Consider the following 17,284-nt stretch of genomic DNA (forward strand, 5'->3'; position numbering starts at 1 on the left):
GCTAACTGTAATTAAATTACAGAAAGTAATCCCTTATTTTACTTTTTCAAGATTTGCAAAATGCTGGATTTGTTTGTTTAATTATGGCACAATATTAACTCCATAATAGTAATTAAATTACACCCAACACAGTGGTTCTGGATGTATTACATTAAAAACATGACCATATATTCTTGAATTCATTAGGTTACACACATAAACACACACCCTGCAATATTGATTATCGTTTAAAATAACTATATCCGTTGCTGTGCGCTGATTTGCAGTGTGTTTATTTATTTATTTATCTATTTTTTTTTTTTTTTTTTTTTTTTCAGTGTGTTTATGAGGGAAGCTCAATATGCAGCGTGACATCATCATCATCATCACCACCATCCCGCCGACAGCTGTGCTCGTCGTTCAATAGATGGAGCAGTCGAGCTCTATAAACGGGGAAATCCGTGTCGGTGAGAACTGAGAAGCACAGCAGCAGCTCGGGGACTCACCCAAGCCAATGGAGAGCCTCTGCCCGCGGTTTGCAAATCGTCAATGTAGAGACTGGCAGTCCATCAGTCCTGAGAGAAACAGCTCGTGCCACACACACAACACCTGCGCGCGCCACATTCTCCTCAAAGGATACAGAACAACTCCTCAGTTTCTTCCAGAGAGCGGGACACATTTATTTTGCGAACAGCATGAAGAAAAGCCATTTGGTCAAAAGGGTGAGAATTTCATGCAGATGTGTAAAGGCGAATAGTAATGAATGCTCATAATTTAATAGTTTTATTGAATACAGCGCAAGTATTTGTATTCTGCTTTTTCTTTATTATGTGTAGGCTAAATTAATTTAACCATGACTCCTTTGTTATGAAGCGCCGAATGCGAGAGCGCAGATCTTCGTTCTTCATTATGCTGTTGTCTCGTATTTTTTGACATCTTTTATTCTATTTAACAGACATTTTAATTGACCACACCCTTAATTGACCAACTGACAGTAAAACATTTTTTGGATATAATTTGAAGGTGCATTAGTAGCCTGTAATTAACGTTAACTAGTAGCCTAGTTATTTTGTTAGGTTACTGTTATTTTGGTAACACTTTACAGTAAGGTTTCATTAGTTTTAGTTAACATGAACTAAAAAGCTTCTACAACATTTATTAATCTAAGTTAATGATAATGTCAACATTTACTAATACATTTTTAAAATCAAATGTTGTATTTAACATTAGTTAATGCACTGTGAATTAACATGAACAAACAATAATCAACCTGGATTTTTTATCAACTAACATTAACAAAGATTAATACTGTAACAAATGTATTGCTCATTGTTATTTTGTGTTAATTAATGCATTAACTAATGTTAATAAATGAGGCCTTAAAGTTTTAACTTTAAAAAAAAAAAAAATTATTACGGCACTAGTAAGTAATCTTTTACAAATTACTTTTAGGCTACTATCCTTCTTATTCCAGTAGTGGCTATCTTATTTTATTAGAGATTATGGATACAATTATGGACTCAATAGTTACTAGTAGCCTATTCCATCTTTACTTCTACTTATTTATTAGATATCTACCTGTTTATATGACACTAGTATGCATTCCAGTTGTACTAGTAACATTTTTCAGTAGTTAACATTAGTTAACATGAAATAATGAAAAATTCTTCTACAGTATTTATTGATTTTAGGTAAAGTGTCAGTCTCGTCATACTACTGCATTGTTTAAGCTCAAAAGTTAACATTAGTTTATGCACTGTGTGAACTAACATGAATATATTTATTAACTAACATGAACAAAGGTTAATAAATGCTGTAAAATATATTGCCCATTTTCAGCTCATTTTAGTAAATGCATTAACTAATGCATTAATTGAGACCTTATTGTAAAGTGTTACTAAAATGTTTATACGCACTAGTATCTAATAAATAGCTTGTTTGAATACTTCAAATAGACACATCAATACCAGTAAAAAAAAAAAAAAAATAGTCACTATTGGACAACTTTCTAATAGTTATAATATAAGTACCAGTAACAGATATGGAATAAACGTAATGATGGCTTAGCATGTGACAGAGATCTGTTTGAACTTGAATACTATTATGTAAGACGGGCGACACACTAACCGGGTCACTGTTGACACACTCAGGGTCTTCAGGATGCCAACCAGCCCTCACCCCAACCAGACAAAGTAGGCTGGATCCGCAGGTTCAACGGCAAAGGAATATTCAGGGAAATATGGCGAAACCGCTTTGTGATGCTTAAAGGAGATCATCTGTACATCTTTGAAAAAGAGGTGAGTCATAAAGACAATTATAATACAGTTTTCATAATGATTTCATGCTCAATCAAAGGCAGGGCATGTCAACTTCCCAAAGGTATATCATGTCAACTTACTCGTGTATGTAACCCATTCAGATTTTGACATTAACTACAGAGATTATATGATAGGAGTAATGAATGTTTGCCAAAAACCTCCTGCCCTTGATATAAAGGACATTCTCTTGCAACATCAAACTAATCCTTTTGACAAGCTATAATTTTCTAAAGGGTATTATATAAACACTGAAAATTGAAACCCAATTGTGTCCCCAAACGACAAGCATGCAGCAGTGAACCTGGTTAGTGGCTACAATCAATATTTCCCTGTGTCATGGATTTTGTGTCAGGAGCACTACCAACGATCCCTGAAGTTGCTTTCAAATATTCAGTTGAATTCAATTTCCGGTTCGATGTAGGAGCAACCAATCTTCACAATTGAATCATTTGCTCACTTGAAGCTTGTGTGGAGGCACGGTTGTCATTTTCATGGAAGTGTAGCAGCTTGTTTCTGTCATTGCCTGTAGGCTTTCATCACTTTCACAGAGCCGTCAGATAACAGCATATCATGGAAAACTGTACGGAGTGCCCTGGTTTTTCTCATTAAAGCAACGTAAATGGTTTTAAGAGTTGAGAAAGCAGTCGCATTCACACATCTGCTGTCTTTTGGATGAGCGACATTGTTATTTACATTAAAAGATTCAAAGCCCAGCTGCACATCTCCTGCTCCCTGGAGACGTTCAGGACTCTGAATCCAGTGTCACGCCATCATGAAAAGAAACCCATGTGAACTAACCACACATACCGCATCTAAATGAAGTATCGCAGCAATTTGCATCCATGTGTTTTGATCTGTCAGCGACACAAATAAGAACCAGATAAGCTTTTCAAGTTCACCATGAACAATGGGACTCCTCTTAAGATAGTCTTTACTGTTTGTTGACAGTTTTTTTAAAAGATTTAAATCAATATTAATCAGATTTAAGTCTTTTCCGTTCTGTTTGTTTGCTAGTTTGTTTGTTGGTAAGTAATCCAATACTAGTTGGCTATCTTTTACAAATTATTATTAATAGGCTACTATCCTTCTTTTTTTTTTTATTAAGTCTATGCTTCAAAAAGACATTGATTTACATGTAGAGACCAAGTACACACACAAAATGCAGGTGGTGTTGCAGTGAAGTAGAATGAGTGTGGATGTTTCCTATTCATGTGGTGAATTATTCAAACATGAACTTTACAAGGACAGACCACCAAAACTGAGCCTGCTGACAATGATGCAGTTAAGTGTTATGATTTTGTAAAAAAAAATAAAAAAATAAAAAAATAGAAACTTCAATTTTAAAAGTATTAAAGGAACATAAAAAACATAAAAATTCAAATAATATATTTTAATGTACTTTGAAATATTACTAATTAATTTGATAAATTATTACTTTTATTTTAAAGAGGAGCATTTTCATCTCTCTTTAGAGTGTATTGTCGCTGTTTGAACATGAAAAAGCTCTGCAAAGTTACAAAGCACAAAGTCACTGCAAAGGAGTTATGGTGCGTTCAAGTCCTCCAGGGAAATTCGTATTTAAGTCATGTTTACAATGTCAGGCATATTCAAGTCACTTTGGTCTGAGCTTAAAGACATCGGGGCTTAAAGAAAATCCCAGAACCCAGTCATATTTACGATTTTGTGGTGGTGTTCATGTGCGTTCAACTCATAAATATGATATTTTCGACATTACTTGAATGTACCATTATTCTCTTTTTCAGTGTCACTGTTTCTGAACTCCCTGAAACGCCTCCATTGTAGTCTTGAGTTTTCTTCCAGGAACAAACACGTTACAATATTCCTCATTTAAATAATTCACACCCAAGGCATACACGGAATAAAGGGGCGGGGCCTGGTTGAGTTAGTTAGTAGTGTGTTGAAACTGGCGGTTATGGTAAGGGGCGGGTCATTTTCTAAACACTCTCGAAGCGGTTGACCAATCACAACACACTGATCCAGCCAATCAGAGGACATTGTGCTTTTCAGAAGGAGGAGCTTCATAGAGACAGGAACTAAACAGAGCGTTACTGACAGACTGGGAAGAGAGGAGCTGCAACAATGGAGAAGATGGGAAAAATAATGTGTTTTGAACATTGAAGCATGAAAACCTATTCTAGTAGAGCCCATAAACAAAATCAAGACTTTGTCAAAGGGCATAAAAAGTCTATGCTCATTGTAATTGAACCTTCAATCTTTCATTCTCCACTGTCAACACTGCTTGAATTCCCAAAATATTTTAGTTTGGCATACATGACATCATATTTTCACAAGATTCCCCAGGTATTCAGAGTAATAATGTCAAATAAAGCCGCAAGTCAGATTAGCATTCTGTATGCTCATCTTCTAGCCCTGTGCATCGTCCCACCAGTCAGGCAAGCAAGGTTATTTTTATAGTATCAGAATACTATGTCAGCAGGTTGCATCAGTCTGAGTGTGTGTGCTACAGGTCTGTCCTCTAGTGATCGCTGCATGCCTTCAGGCTCTGTGTATTGTTTGTCTTAGGACTGATAGCGTTATGCACCGCTGCACTTGACTTTGCTTCAGTGCTCAAGGTAGCCCTGTTCTTGCCAGAATGATGTCACTTGACATAACTACTCAATTGATCTCACTCATGTAGCATAGTGAGACACTTCACGCAACACTACTCGTAAAGGCTATGATCCTTTCTGATTCCCATGTGAATTATTTGAAGTTTATACATGTAGACAGTTGAGCATCTATAACTGGGTTCAAAGTGCTTCTTTTCACGCTCCCTCTATACATCTGGTGTAAATAATTGATGCTCTACTCTAGGATTCACTGTATCCAGGCTGATCATTCTTGGTTGAGAGTTTATTCATCATGTGTGCAAATGGATCATATCAAACATGTACCGAGGATTTACTCATAAACAGTGTGGATTCACAGATTCTGATTATCATGCGTCAGTCCAATCATCTGTGTGAATTGTGATATTTAACTTTGCATAACATCCATTTGGCAGGACAAAGGGTTGTGAGGTTTACTTTAGTTTATTTCAATTATGTCTATTTTAGGAAAATTGGTTGACCTCTACATAATGCAGTCAACCAGATTACAGAACACACTGAACACGTGATTCAAGGGGATTCTGCAAATCTATTTAATTCCTGCTCGTTCGTAGAGGTAAAACTAGGCATGTAATAGCAGTATTCACTTCATGTTCACAGTCCTTACATCTTGAGACTGATTTTAAGGTTGTATGGCTCCAAGCAAAGTGAAGCAGCCAGAGCCATCTTTATAAACTACCAATTCACAATGCCTTGAAAACCAGCTCTGTTCTGAAATGTAATATTCATAGGAGCACTCTTTACGAAGGCTGCGTTTTATTCCTTACATCTTGTTGTGGATGATGGAGTTACCTTCGTGAGAGTGAAGATGGTGGGTTAGTGGGTTATTTTGGGAGGTGGTTAATCCAGAGATCAGGATGGCCCCCTGCCGGGAACGTGCTGTGCCAACCGTGGGAGTGAAATATTGATGTGGTGAAGAGAGGCCGGGCTTTTTTCCTCCAGGGGTCTTTTGCCCCATATTAGCATCACTAGTACGCTCTTTCTCAGAGTGTGCGCTCACTCACATTTAAATGTGTGACCCCAGGAGGCCATCTGGAGGCATACGGTTACACAGATTACCTTTAGCCATATGTGGCATAGAGGGGGGTTTTCTAAATGCTGCTCTTTATCGTAAAACTGGCTGTTTTGTGAACTCTCACAGATAAACGTGACCTATCTCAAAGCGGAACAGAGTCATAGATGTTGGTTTGCTTGTGCTTGCTGGTTGGTCTGTGATCACGGATCACTTTGATCTTTGTACTTTAATCTCAAGCTCACTGACATCAGATTCCTTTGTTGCGTATTTCCGTTGCTATGGTGAATACATGGTAACCATGCAGAACTCTGACCCAAAATGTCTACGTTTCTCTTTTTTGGTATGTGAGACATTACATGCATGCTAATATCTCTAGCGTTGAGTTTTTGTGTTCGTCTCAGCAGAAACCCTTGTGGCTCTCTGGGATTTAATGTCCCACTGTGGGGTCCCCCCCCCCCCCCCCCCTCAGGTTCAGTGAAATTTACCTCTTTTCCACCACAGTCAGCCATAATGATGATTGACCTGTCTTAAAATGAGGCATTTACTTTCCACAGATGGGTCACTGGCTGAATGATTAGAGGAGGGGCTGTACTAACTGAAAATCGTTTGGAACATCTGTCTTGATTTCTGATGGAAAAGAACAGTTCGTTTCCTTTTATGCTATTTGGTATTAATTGAGAATATGTTCTGAACCAGGCTTGGCTATATGTGTGAAGTTTGCGCTGTTCATTGTGAAATGTGAAGCATTACCAAAAAAATTATCATAATTCACATTGTGAGATATAGGGCCCTATCTTGCACCCAGCGCAATTTACTTTGTACACCGACGCATGTATCATTCCTATTTTGCACCCGCGCACAGCGGACTTTTCCCTCCACAGACGCACATCGGTAAATTAGGGAATGAACTTGCGCTCCCAGGGGCGGTTCAGCGAAAAGAGGAGGCGTGTTCCGGCGCAAACGTTCCCTGGTGCTATTTTGCAGGTTTAGAAAACAATTCCACCACAGACCAGGAAAAACCTAATCTAAAGTCAGTGCCTACATTATTACAAGGAAAAATATTAACACACAAAATCATTGTGGTGTCCATGAAGATGTGAAAAAATAGGCATAAATCTAGCTTACACATTTACCCAAATTATCATACGCCTGTTTAACCGAAGCTAATTTGGGTGGGTTTCTCCATCCCCAATGTCACTTCTCTGTGTTTTACGGCCCTGACGAGAGCGTCGGTCTCCTCGGCTGTGAACCGCTCCTGGCAAATCCGCTGTTATAATAGCAATCCGCCATGGAACAAGCGCGCCTGCTCTTAAAGGGAATGTGAGATGACGCTCTGATTGGTTTATTTCACGTTCCGCCCAAACCACACCTATGAATAATGAAGCTACTTCAGACCAACACATTTTAGATTTGCGTCGGGCGCAAGAGTCATTTATCCCGCCGGTATAATAGCAACAGCGCCCGAGATCCGCCCACAAAGTTACTTGCGTTTCGCGTTTGATACTTGCGTTTCAGATCATTAAAATAGGGCCCATAGTCACATTTACAATGGCAATTTTGAGGTACGGTATAACACTGTGAGATATCCACTAGCTAGCGCTCAGAACTTTCCAGTATAAAGTCAGATTATAAAATGTCAAACCACAATTATATGACATTGATGAGCAGTTATAAGCAGCAGTTTTCAGATATAGGCCTAGTTGCATATATAGTTACAAATAAATTAGCAATATGATACCCCACGATCATCTGGTCGTGGAGGGGGTCTTGCTGCTGTTTTTAATGACAAATTTAAATGCCGGTTTCTTCCCACAAATGCTTACTCCTGCTTTGAGCTGCAATTGTTTGTGATGGAGCTTACGAGTCCTGTTTTATGTGCCGTTGTTTATCGCCCACCCAAATATAATAAGGACTTCGTTCATGAGTTCTCTGAGTTTTTGGCAGACATTTTTCCAAAATATGATAAACTCTTGATTTGTGGGGATTTTAATGTTCATGTTTGTTGTCCGTCCGACCAATTAGCCTCTGATTTTAAAAGACTTTTAGAAACTTTTAACTTAGTTCAGTCAGTTGATAAACCCACACACCATCTTGGGCACACCCTGGATCTCATCATCTCTCATGGGCTTTCAATTTCCCTCAAAGAGATCTCTGAGACTGCCATTTCAGATCATTTTTCAATTATTTTTGAATATACAGCCCCCCCTCCAGCTAGAAAGTGTTTTGCTCCATCGTGCCAGCGTCGCATCATCACTTCCACCACAGCAGATAAATTTACTGCTGCATTTAGGGACTCTCAGTTTTTTGCCTTGAATGACATAGATTCTCCTATCTGTCCAGACAATATTCTTTCTTCCTTCCACTCCACCTGCTCCGGGATTCTGGACTCTATTGCCCCTTTTCAGCATAAATTGGCTAAACCAAGAACGGATCCCTGGATCAATGACAATACTCGTACTATCAGGCAACGCTGCAGGCAGGCTGAAAGGAGATGGAAAAAGGATAAACTGCATGTGTCTCTAGACATTTTGCGGGCCTGTCTCGTTGATTATCAGAGGGCCCTACGGGAGGCAAAATCTCAGTACCTCTCTGATATAATTTCTAGCAGCAGTCACTGTCCCAGGGTTCTGTTCACTACAATTAATTCTTTTGTAAATCCACCTACTTCTGCTCTGGCTAATTTCTCAACTATCACCTGTGAAAGTTTTCTCCACTTTTTTGTTGACAAGGTTGACTCTGTTAGACAGGGTACAAGGAATGGTTCTAATAGGGATTTTTCTGTTGCCCCAGCTCATTTTGGTGTGTTTGAGGAGTTTGAGTTAGTTTCTTTCTCTTCCCTTGACGATATAGTTAAATCTTTAAAGCCTACAAACTGTCCATTGGATATTGTACCCGCTAGAGTGCTGAAATTGGTTTTTAACGCTGTAGGGCCTGGGCTTGTGGTTTTTATTAATAGCTGTCTTAGTCTAGGAACCTTCCCAGCTGCCTTTAAACATGCTGTGGTTAGGCCCCTTCTTAAAAAGCCTAACCTTGACTCCTCAGTGCTATCTAATTTTAGACCAGTCTCCCATCTTCCATTTCTTTCCAAAGTTTTAGAAAAAGTTGTTTTTTTACAGTTACAGCCCTTTCTGGAAAACAACTCTGTCCTGGAAAAATTTCAATCCGGGTTTAGGCCTCGTCACAGCACTGAGTCTGCATTATTAAAGGTACACAATGATATTGCGTCCTCTGTTGACACCAAGTGTCCTGTTGCCTTAGTGCTGCTGGATCTCACAGCAGCCTTTGACACGGTAGACCATACAATCCTCCTGTCACGCCTGAAGCACTATGTTGGCATTCATGGCACTGTACTTGAGTGGTTTATGTCATATTTATCCGATAGAACTTTTTCTGTAATGATTGGTGATTTGTCTTCTTCATGTACTTCTCTCTCCTGTGGAGTCCCGCAAGGCTCTATTCTTGGCCCTATTTTGTTTTCATTATACATGCTACCACTAGGGTCAATTATAGCCAGGCACAACCTATCTTTTCATTTTTATGCAGATGATCTGCAAATTTATCTGCCTCTGAAGCCTGGTGATGTACAAGGTACTTTATTTGACTGCATTGCGGATATTAAGCAGTGGTTTGCCCAAAATTTTATGCACTTAAATGAGGACAAAACTGAATATATTGTGTTTGGAGAATCTGCGTCAAATGGACTTGATGCCTGGCCTTTAACGGCCAGGCAGACAGTGAAGAACTTAGGAGTGATTTTTGATAGTTCTTTTAAATTCAACAAACAGATTGACAACGTTGTCAAGTTGAGCTTTTTTCAACTGCGCCTTTTAGCAAAGGTAAAATCCTTTTTAAACCGGCATGACCTTGAGAAGGCTATTCACGCTCTAATAAGCTCTAGACTGGACTACTGCAATGCACTGTATACTGGTGTCTCCCAGTCCTCTGTTGGCCGTCTTCAACTTGTCCAAAATGCAGCTGCCCGTTTGTTAACGAGCACTAAAAAACGAGAGCACATAACTCCGATTCTTTATTCCCTCCATTGGCTCCCGGTACATTTTAGAATTCACTATAAAATTGTATTGTTTGTTTTTAAAGCTCTTAACGGCCTCGCCCCATCTTACATATCAGACATGCTGACCATTCGGAATTGCGGAAGGACTTTGAGGTCGTCCAATCAACTCATGTTGGAAGTGCCCAGGTCAAAACTTAAACACTGGGGAGACCGTGCTTTTTCAGTTTCTGGACCTAAGCTCTGGAATAAGCTCCCCAGTGAGATGCGTATCGTTACTGACCTGGGCCTTTTTAAATCAAGACTTAAAACGTATCTTTTCAAAATGGCTTTTAGTACCCAGTAGTGTGGTGGCACTTTTATATTTTATATTTATCTTTATTCTATTTTTTCTTTACTTTTTATTTCTTCATTTATTACTGTACTGGTTTTTCGGTGTGTTGTTTTAAATTGTTGTTTAATCTGTTGTAAAGCACCTTGGTTCACCTATCGGCTGATGTAAGGTGCTATATAAATAAAGTACATTTACATTTACATTTACATTTATGAGGAATAATAGACACAAGTACCATTTTTTACTTTGAGGTGTAAACTGGCTTCCATAGAGTATACATTACTCTTAATACTTTGTCTTGTTCATATATCCTTAAATAAGTGTACAGATGTTTTTGTAACTATTTGTAAATTAAATGTTGGTGATTTTGTTCAGTGTTCTGTCAGATTCCATGGACTGATGTCGCAGCAGTGTTCTGTTGAACATTAATTATTGCTGTCCTTCGAGCTAAAATCAATGTGTCCCATCATGAATCACTGTTGTCGGCACAGTTGGCCTGGGAAAGCGCTGCTGATATTTTCAATTAATGGTAGCAATTGTTACTAGCTTCAGGCCTGTGTGCTGATGCTGCTGCTCTTGTGTTCAGATGAAGAATAATGGGAAGACTCATGAAGTGTTTGACCTGGCACAGTATGAGCGCTCGGAGGAACTGCGAAAAGCCAAGAGCCACAGCAAGAAGAACCACAGTAAATTTACCCTGCTCCGCCGCCAACACCCTGGGAACAAGGTAATAACTAAACATTATGACATTATGGATAAAAAAAAGGGTTCAATTCATATTGTGCCTGTTTGACTACAAGGTGGATGATTTTAATCAGTTTTTTAGGGTGTGTTCACACTTGATTAAAACAAACTCTGGTGCGATTGCTCTGTTAGTGCGGTTCATTTGAGTAAGTGTGAACGCTGGTGCACCAAACAAGCGGACCGAGAACCACATTTTCAGGGTCTCAGTCTGCTTCCAAACTGTTCAACTGAAATATGAATGCAACACAGACCAGAGTCAAGGGAGTCAAGAGTCAAAAGGCATTTATTTGTCATTTACACAATTAACTCTGGGGAATAGAGGGCATTGAAATGCTTGTGACGAGGCTCAGACATACAGTGACATTAACAGGACCATACATAAATAATCAAATTGGTAACCAGACCAAAGACATCTAAATAAACCAAAAACATGATGTAATTTCACAAGATGCAACCTTAAAAAGGACAGAATGCTCAAACATACATGGTTGAATGAAGCATTGCAAACATTTAGATTTGGCAATACGAAATTGATTCCTTGATAAAAAAAAAAGATCAAAGGAAATTTAGTTTTTTTGTTCAAGGACCCTTAAAATGCATGTTTGAAAATTCAAAATAACATAATTATTCATTTCAATAATTGTAATTGTTGATATTTTAATACGTGCTTTTTTCCATTAGAGCCCCAATCTTGTATTTCTGGCTGTGAGTCCAGAGGAGAAGGAATCTTGGATCAATGTTTTAAATACAGCTATTATCAGAGCTAAGAATCGTGTGCTGGATGAGGTGAGCACAGACATTTCATATACTTATTTCTAAAAAAAAAAATTTTTTTGAATAATCTTTTAGCTTTCCACTCCAACACTCTCTCATTGCATTAGTCAGTCTCTTTCTGTATATATTTCTCTTTCATATTCTAGTGCTAACCCTCTTCTGTTTCACTTTTAGATCTTTCTATCTTCTTCTCATTATTTGTTTTTGCACTTATAGGATACTGGAAATTCTTTGTGCAATTGTTTCATAAAAGCACTCTGAAACTTTTTTGGTTGATTTACCTATGGGAAACATTTCGGCTAAGAACTGTTAAGTCAGTCAACATCATGCTTTATTACTATGGCCACAATAATTTAAAAGGGGGTTTAAAGAGGACCTATTATGCTTGTTTAAATTGGCACCTTTTACCAAGTTACCAAGCACAAAGTCACTCCAAAGGGAGTTATTCTCTATATCAGTTTCACTGTTTCTGAACTCCCTGAAACGCCTCCATTGTAGTCTTGAGTTTTCTTCCGGGAACAAACACAATATTCCTCATTTAAATAATTCCTGCCCAAGGCATACGCAAAATAACAGGGACGAGGCCTGGTTGAGTTAGTAGTGTGTTGAAGCTGGCGGTTATGGTAAGGAGCGGGACATTTCCTAAACAAACTGGAAGCTGTTGACCAATCACAACACAATTATCCAGCCAACCAATCAGAGCTCATTGTGCTTTTCAGAAGGAGGGGCTTCATAGAGACAGGAACTAAACAGAGTGTTACTGACAGACTGGGAAGAGAGGAGCTGCAACAATGGAGAATATGGGAAAAAATAACGTGTTTTTTTCTGAACATTAAAGCTGGAAAAGCTATTCTAGTAGAGCCCCCCCCCCCCCCAAAAAAAAATCAAGACTTTGTAAAAGTACATAATAGGTCCTCTTTAAGATTAAAAAAAGTGAACATTAAAACCCTTTTTAAAACAATTGCATATGGGTTGCAAAAGATTTCACACAGTCTTGTTTCCACTTGTAAAATCACTGCATTTCATATACCAGAAACCCACTTGTGTGAATTTCACATCATCTGTATTAGGCACCTTCTATTTATAAATCTGCAAATTCATTTTCACACTAACAACTCCTGGATTAAACTGAGATGAATGCAAGACTAATTAACGCTTCATGTCACATAGGCCTTTTGTGTTGTGTAAATGAGAACCCATATAAGGTTGCTGAAAATGACTGTGTTAATATGGTAAAAATGAGCTCAGCTCCAGTTTTGATTCATTTCCCTTCGCAGGTGACGATTGAGGAGGAGAGTCTTCTGGCTCATCCTACACGCGATCGGGCCAAGATCCCACTTGGGCGGCGCTTGCCTACGCGGGGTCATCTCATGGCTGTGGTGGGTGGCATTCTTGCTTTGACTTTGATTCCAAAGACTGTTGTTGTTTGTCTGCTCATACGGACTTCATGGCACTCGGTGGTTGTTTGGTGCAATAATGATGAAACTTATATGCAGCTATTTATAACATGACTGCATAACAGAGAGGTAGTGCAGTCCAGAAAACTTTGCTTTTTAAAAGGTGCACTCCGTATTTTTTTCTTCTATTAAAAAGTAAAAAGTTTTACACATAATAGTAGATTAAGATGAGGGTTAGATGTCCCCCTGGAGTAAAATGTCCACCCCACCTTTTATTTTTCCCTTACTAAATCTCGTTTCATCATAATTATTGAATGGTTATGCTTTTAGTAATTTTCACTTTTTATTTGAGTTTCAACAGTTGTGAGAATTATTTATTCTTAACAGTTTTTAGGTTATCATTAGGCTATCATTTCATTTTTGAGTTAGGATTAGTAGATTTATCTGTTATTTGCAACGCAAAAGTTTGGGGTCAGTAAGATTCTTTTAAGAAGAGATTTTTTCCCAGCAAGAATGCATTAAACTGATCAAAACTTACAGTAAAAACTTTAAGATTGTTACAAAGAATTCTATTTCATATAAATGCTGTTTCTTTCTATTCATCAAAGAATCCTAAAAAAATATATCACAGTTTCCACAAAAAGTTTAAGCAGCACAACTGTTTTTTACATTGATAATAATTAGAAATGTTTCTTTAGCAGCAAATCAGCAAATTGTAATACTGAAGTAATGATGCGGAAAAGTCAGCTTTGCATCACTGGAATAAATTACATTAAAAGGTATTAAAATAGAAAAACATTCACAGTATTTTTGATCAAATAAATGCACCCTTTATGAGCATAAGAGATTTCTTTCAGTCATTAAAAGTCATACCGATCCAAAACTTTACAAAGGTAGTGTATATTTAGTTAAATTTGGTTCAATATTGTCAAAATGTTTTAAATAAATAATTAAAATGATAGATGTATTTTACATATTGAGATCACATGACCACCTGAAAACTGCTCACTTAACATTGGTGCATTTCTTTGAGGGGATTGGTAACCGAAAACTAATTCATGATGCTGCATTCATGCTGCTAGGTGTCAAGAGACTGGCATATCCACCAGATAAACATAAAGTGGTATTTAATGTTGTCTTGTTGTAGGCCTCTGCCTCCTCTGATGGAATGCTGATGCTGGACTTGGTGAATGAAGAAGATGCTGGTATGCTTGATGACGATCAGGATGAGTGGTCGAAGGATCACCGGGTCAGCCTGGATAAATTGGCTCCTGGCCGTCGACGCGCTGGTACCGATGCGTCCAGGCCGCCGTCTTCCTCTACAGAGGCCAAGGTGAAAACCAGCAGCTTGCCACGCAAGACCGAGTTCTCCTTGAACAATGAAAACCAGTCTCACACACCTCAGAGTGAGAAGAAGTTATCTCAGGGCCGTAACCGATGTGCTTCCATGGATGACGCTCTGTCCCGAGGAGAGCGAAAACCAAATAGAAAGAATGGATCCCAGGCGACGCAGGCCCAGAGTCCCACGGGACACCTGCAGGATCTGATCAACCAGCGGCTGGAGAGGACTCAAGAGCTGCTCGCTGAGATTCAGGAACAGGAACCCCATCGGGACAGAATGGGGTCTTACCCCTACCTGAGAGGCATTGACTCCCCTCGTCTCCGGCATCTCAAGGGCTCTGACTCGCCACACTCCAAGGGCTCAAGCTCACATAGTTCACCTCACAGCAAAGGCACAAACTCCCCCTCAGTGAGGGTGAAAGATTCGCCCGGTTCCAAAGGGAAAGAATCGCCACATGTGAAATCAAAAGACTCGCCCCGTTTCAAGTCCAAATCCCCTCATTCCAAAAACGCACTTCGCTCAAAGAGCTGCGATTTACCTGATTCAAAAGAATCAAGTTCACCCCAAATGAAATGCATCGATCTGACCCACATCAAAGGTTCAGACTCGCCTCTGTCCACTGGATCAAATTCCCCACATATGAAGTCAACAGACCCTGCTCTTTTCCGAATCTCTTACTCGCCCCATTTCAAAAGCATTAGGGGTACTGATTCTCCTCTCAATGAGGCTTTGGACTGGGATAGCAGGAGGGCGGCGGCTGAACGACTCTTACAAGAGGCCATTTCTTCCTGGCGAGAAGCTAGAGAGGTTTTGGCTGAGGTAAAGGAGCTGCAAGCCAGACAGCAGCGGGCAGAGCACAGTAAAACTAGAACACCTACAACACCCTCACAGAACCGCAAAAAGAAAAGCCCCTGACCAAATCTTTAGTCAGTCAAAATGCTTTATGTGAGACTTTACAATGAATGCAAGGAAGGAGAACAATAGGTGGAACTTTCAGTGTTCTGTTTTATCTCACGGTCTATTGTTTATATATTAACTGTTGTTCCTCTAACACCTCAACCCTTTGTCTTTGCACTTTGAGCTTCTGTATTTTTACTTGTGACTCCACTTTCAAGGCTGTAGTACTTCTGTTGGCATTGATAATGTGTATTACTCATGATTAAAGTGGTTTACGATTCTCTCACTTTTTGCAAAAACAGCTCAGGTAAAAAAAATGTTTTGAGGTGAACATGATGGGAATGTTGAGCTTTGTGTGGAAAAGAGTTCAGGTAAAAGTTAGCAGTGGTCGTTTTTTTGGCAAGTCTTTCCTACTCCCCAATGTCAAGTGGGTCAATCCTAATTTGCATTTCAAAAGATATTTGTAGAATACCCTACACTGGTCATTTTTTTCTGATTGCCAAAAGAGCCAGCTCATAAAGGCCCATTAACACCAAGGACGATAACTTCAAAGATAACGATAAAGATATAGTTCTACACCACAGCTGTAACGATAAAGGCGCACAGATAAAGGATCACGATTTTTCAAGCGGATGAACGATAAAAACATCGACAGCCAATCAGAATCCATCCTGCTGTAACGAGCTCGAGCATTTAAAGTGACAGACAAGCACACGCTTTGAATAAACTAACTATATCGTCCGTCCGCTGGTGTCGACGCTAGTTATCTTTGTAGATATATTTATAGCTATCATTCTTGGTGTGAATGGCTCATTTGTTTGTGAATCAGTCCAGTCGCGTTACATATTCACTATCGCGTGCAGTCCGTGAGGAGAATTCAAAAGAAATGTTTCCCGCCACTATTTAACGGTCTTCTACTTTACAAGTCACAACTCAGGTAAAATATATATATTTTTAATTTTAGTCTTGCAAATCATTGAACTGCATTTTTTTGTAATGAACACAAGGAATTGGAGTGATACAAAACATCAATACTGTTTGAACACAGTAAATGTTTCCTATATGTTTTGATTTAACAATGATAATGTGACAGAATTAGATTATTAATTATACAGAATTAGTCGAAAGGCAGCACAAAAAACACAATTTCTCTAACACAAATGTATCCACATGCCTCAGAAACAGACTCTGTTCAGAAAATCTAGCAGTTAGTGCTAACTTACTGCTCTTACACTTGAATTGCATCACTCTGAGATTAATTTTTCATAAAGCTGGTTGACCCCCTCATTTTAGAGGCCTGGTGTTGTTTTGAATAATTACTGTACTGAATTTAATGAAAGACTACCTATGAATGGGATTCATTGTGATTTGAAGAAGCTAGGCTACTTATTAAAATCTTTTGGCTTTCTGGAAGAATAGCAATTATGTGGCCATAATTACAGGCCTGATCATCAGTTACTGATATGAGCTCAAATCAGGTGGGTGGGTGAAGTCAACAAATGCCCCTGTACTCAGTCACTGTTTTGTGGCCTACAACAATTGCATACAGTTTATTATTGAAGCAGAAATTGCTCTACATGATTATAGTTTTTTATTAGGAAACACCAAGTAGCCATTAGATTATGACTGTTCTAAAAGCCCAGAGTTTTAGCCATATTAGATGACAAAATGAGCATAAATCATAGACCACTAAATTAATTATGACTGCAATCTAGGCCACAGCTATCCGAAGCAGGCTTGAGTTCAGCATGCCAGGCTTAACATGTAAAGCTTATTCACATTGCTAAACGTACGGCTAATTAAATTTGGTTTAAGGCCAAGTGAGGTCTAGCAGAAATCGTAGCG

At 38.8% G+C, this 17,284-nt stretch overlaps 1 protein-coding gene across 1 annotated transcript; it reads left to right on the forward strand.

Annotated features, from left to right (window-relative positions):
• Nucleotides 1–411: 411 nt before the first annotated feature.
• Nucleotides 412–16,850, forward strand: plekho1a (pleckstrin homology domain containing, family O member 1a). The gene is made up of 6 exons (XM_079879618.1): nucleotides 412–701; nucleotides 2,130–2,276; nucleotides 10,872–11,012; nucleotides 11,711–11,815; nucleotides 13,081–13,182; nucleotides 14,348–16,850. The coding sequence occupies exons 1-6, from the start codon at nucleotides 675–677 to the stop codon at nucleotides 15,455–15,457; spliced, it is 1,632 nt and encodes a 543-aa protein (XP_079735744.1). The 5' UTR covers nucleotides 412–674; the 3' UTR covers nucleotides 15,458–16,850.
• The last annotated feature ends 434 nt before the right edge of the window (nucleotides 16,851–17,284 follow it).

Source organism: Squalius cephalus (genome assembly GCF_949319135.1).
Source record: "Squalius cephalus genome assembly, chromosome: 8".
NCBI lineage: Eukaryota > Metazoa > Chordata > Actinopteri > Cypriniformes > Leuciscidae > Squalius > Squalius cephalus.

Coding starts and splice junctions, on each gene's coding strand:
- plekho1a (XM_079879618.1), top strand. CDS start 675: ATGAAGAAAAGCCATTTGGTCAAAAGG. Junction 702..2,129: donor AAAGCCATTTGGTCAAAAGG/GTGAGAATTTCA, acceptor TGACACACTCAG/GGTCTTCAGGATGCCAACCA. Junction 11,816..13,080: donor AGAATCGTGTGCTGGATGAG/GTGAGCACAGAC, acceptor TTCCCTTCGCAG/GTGACGATTGAGGAGGAGAG.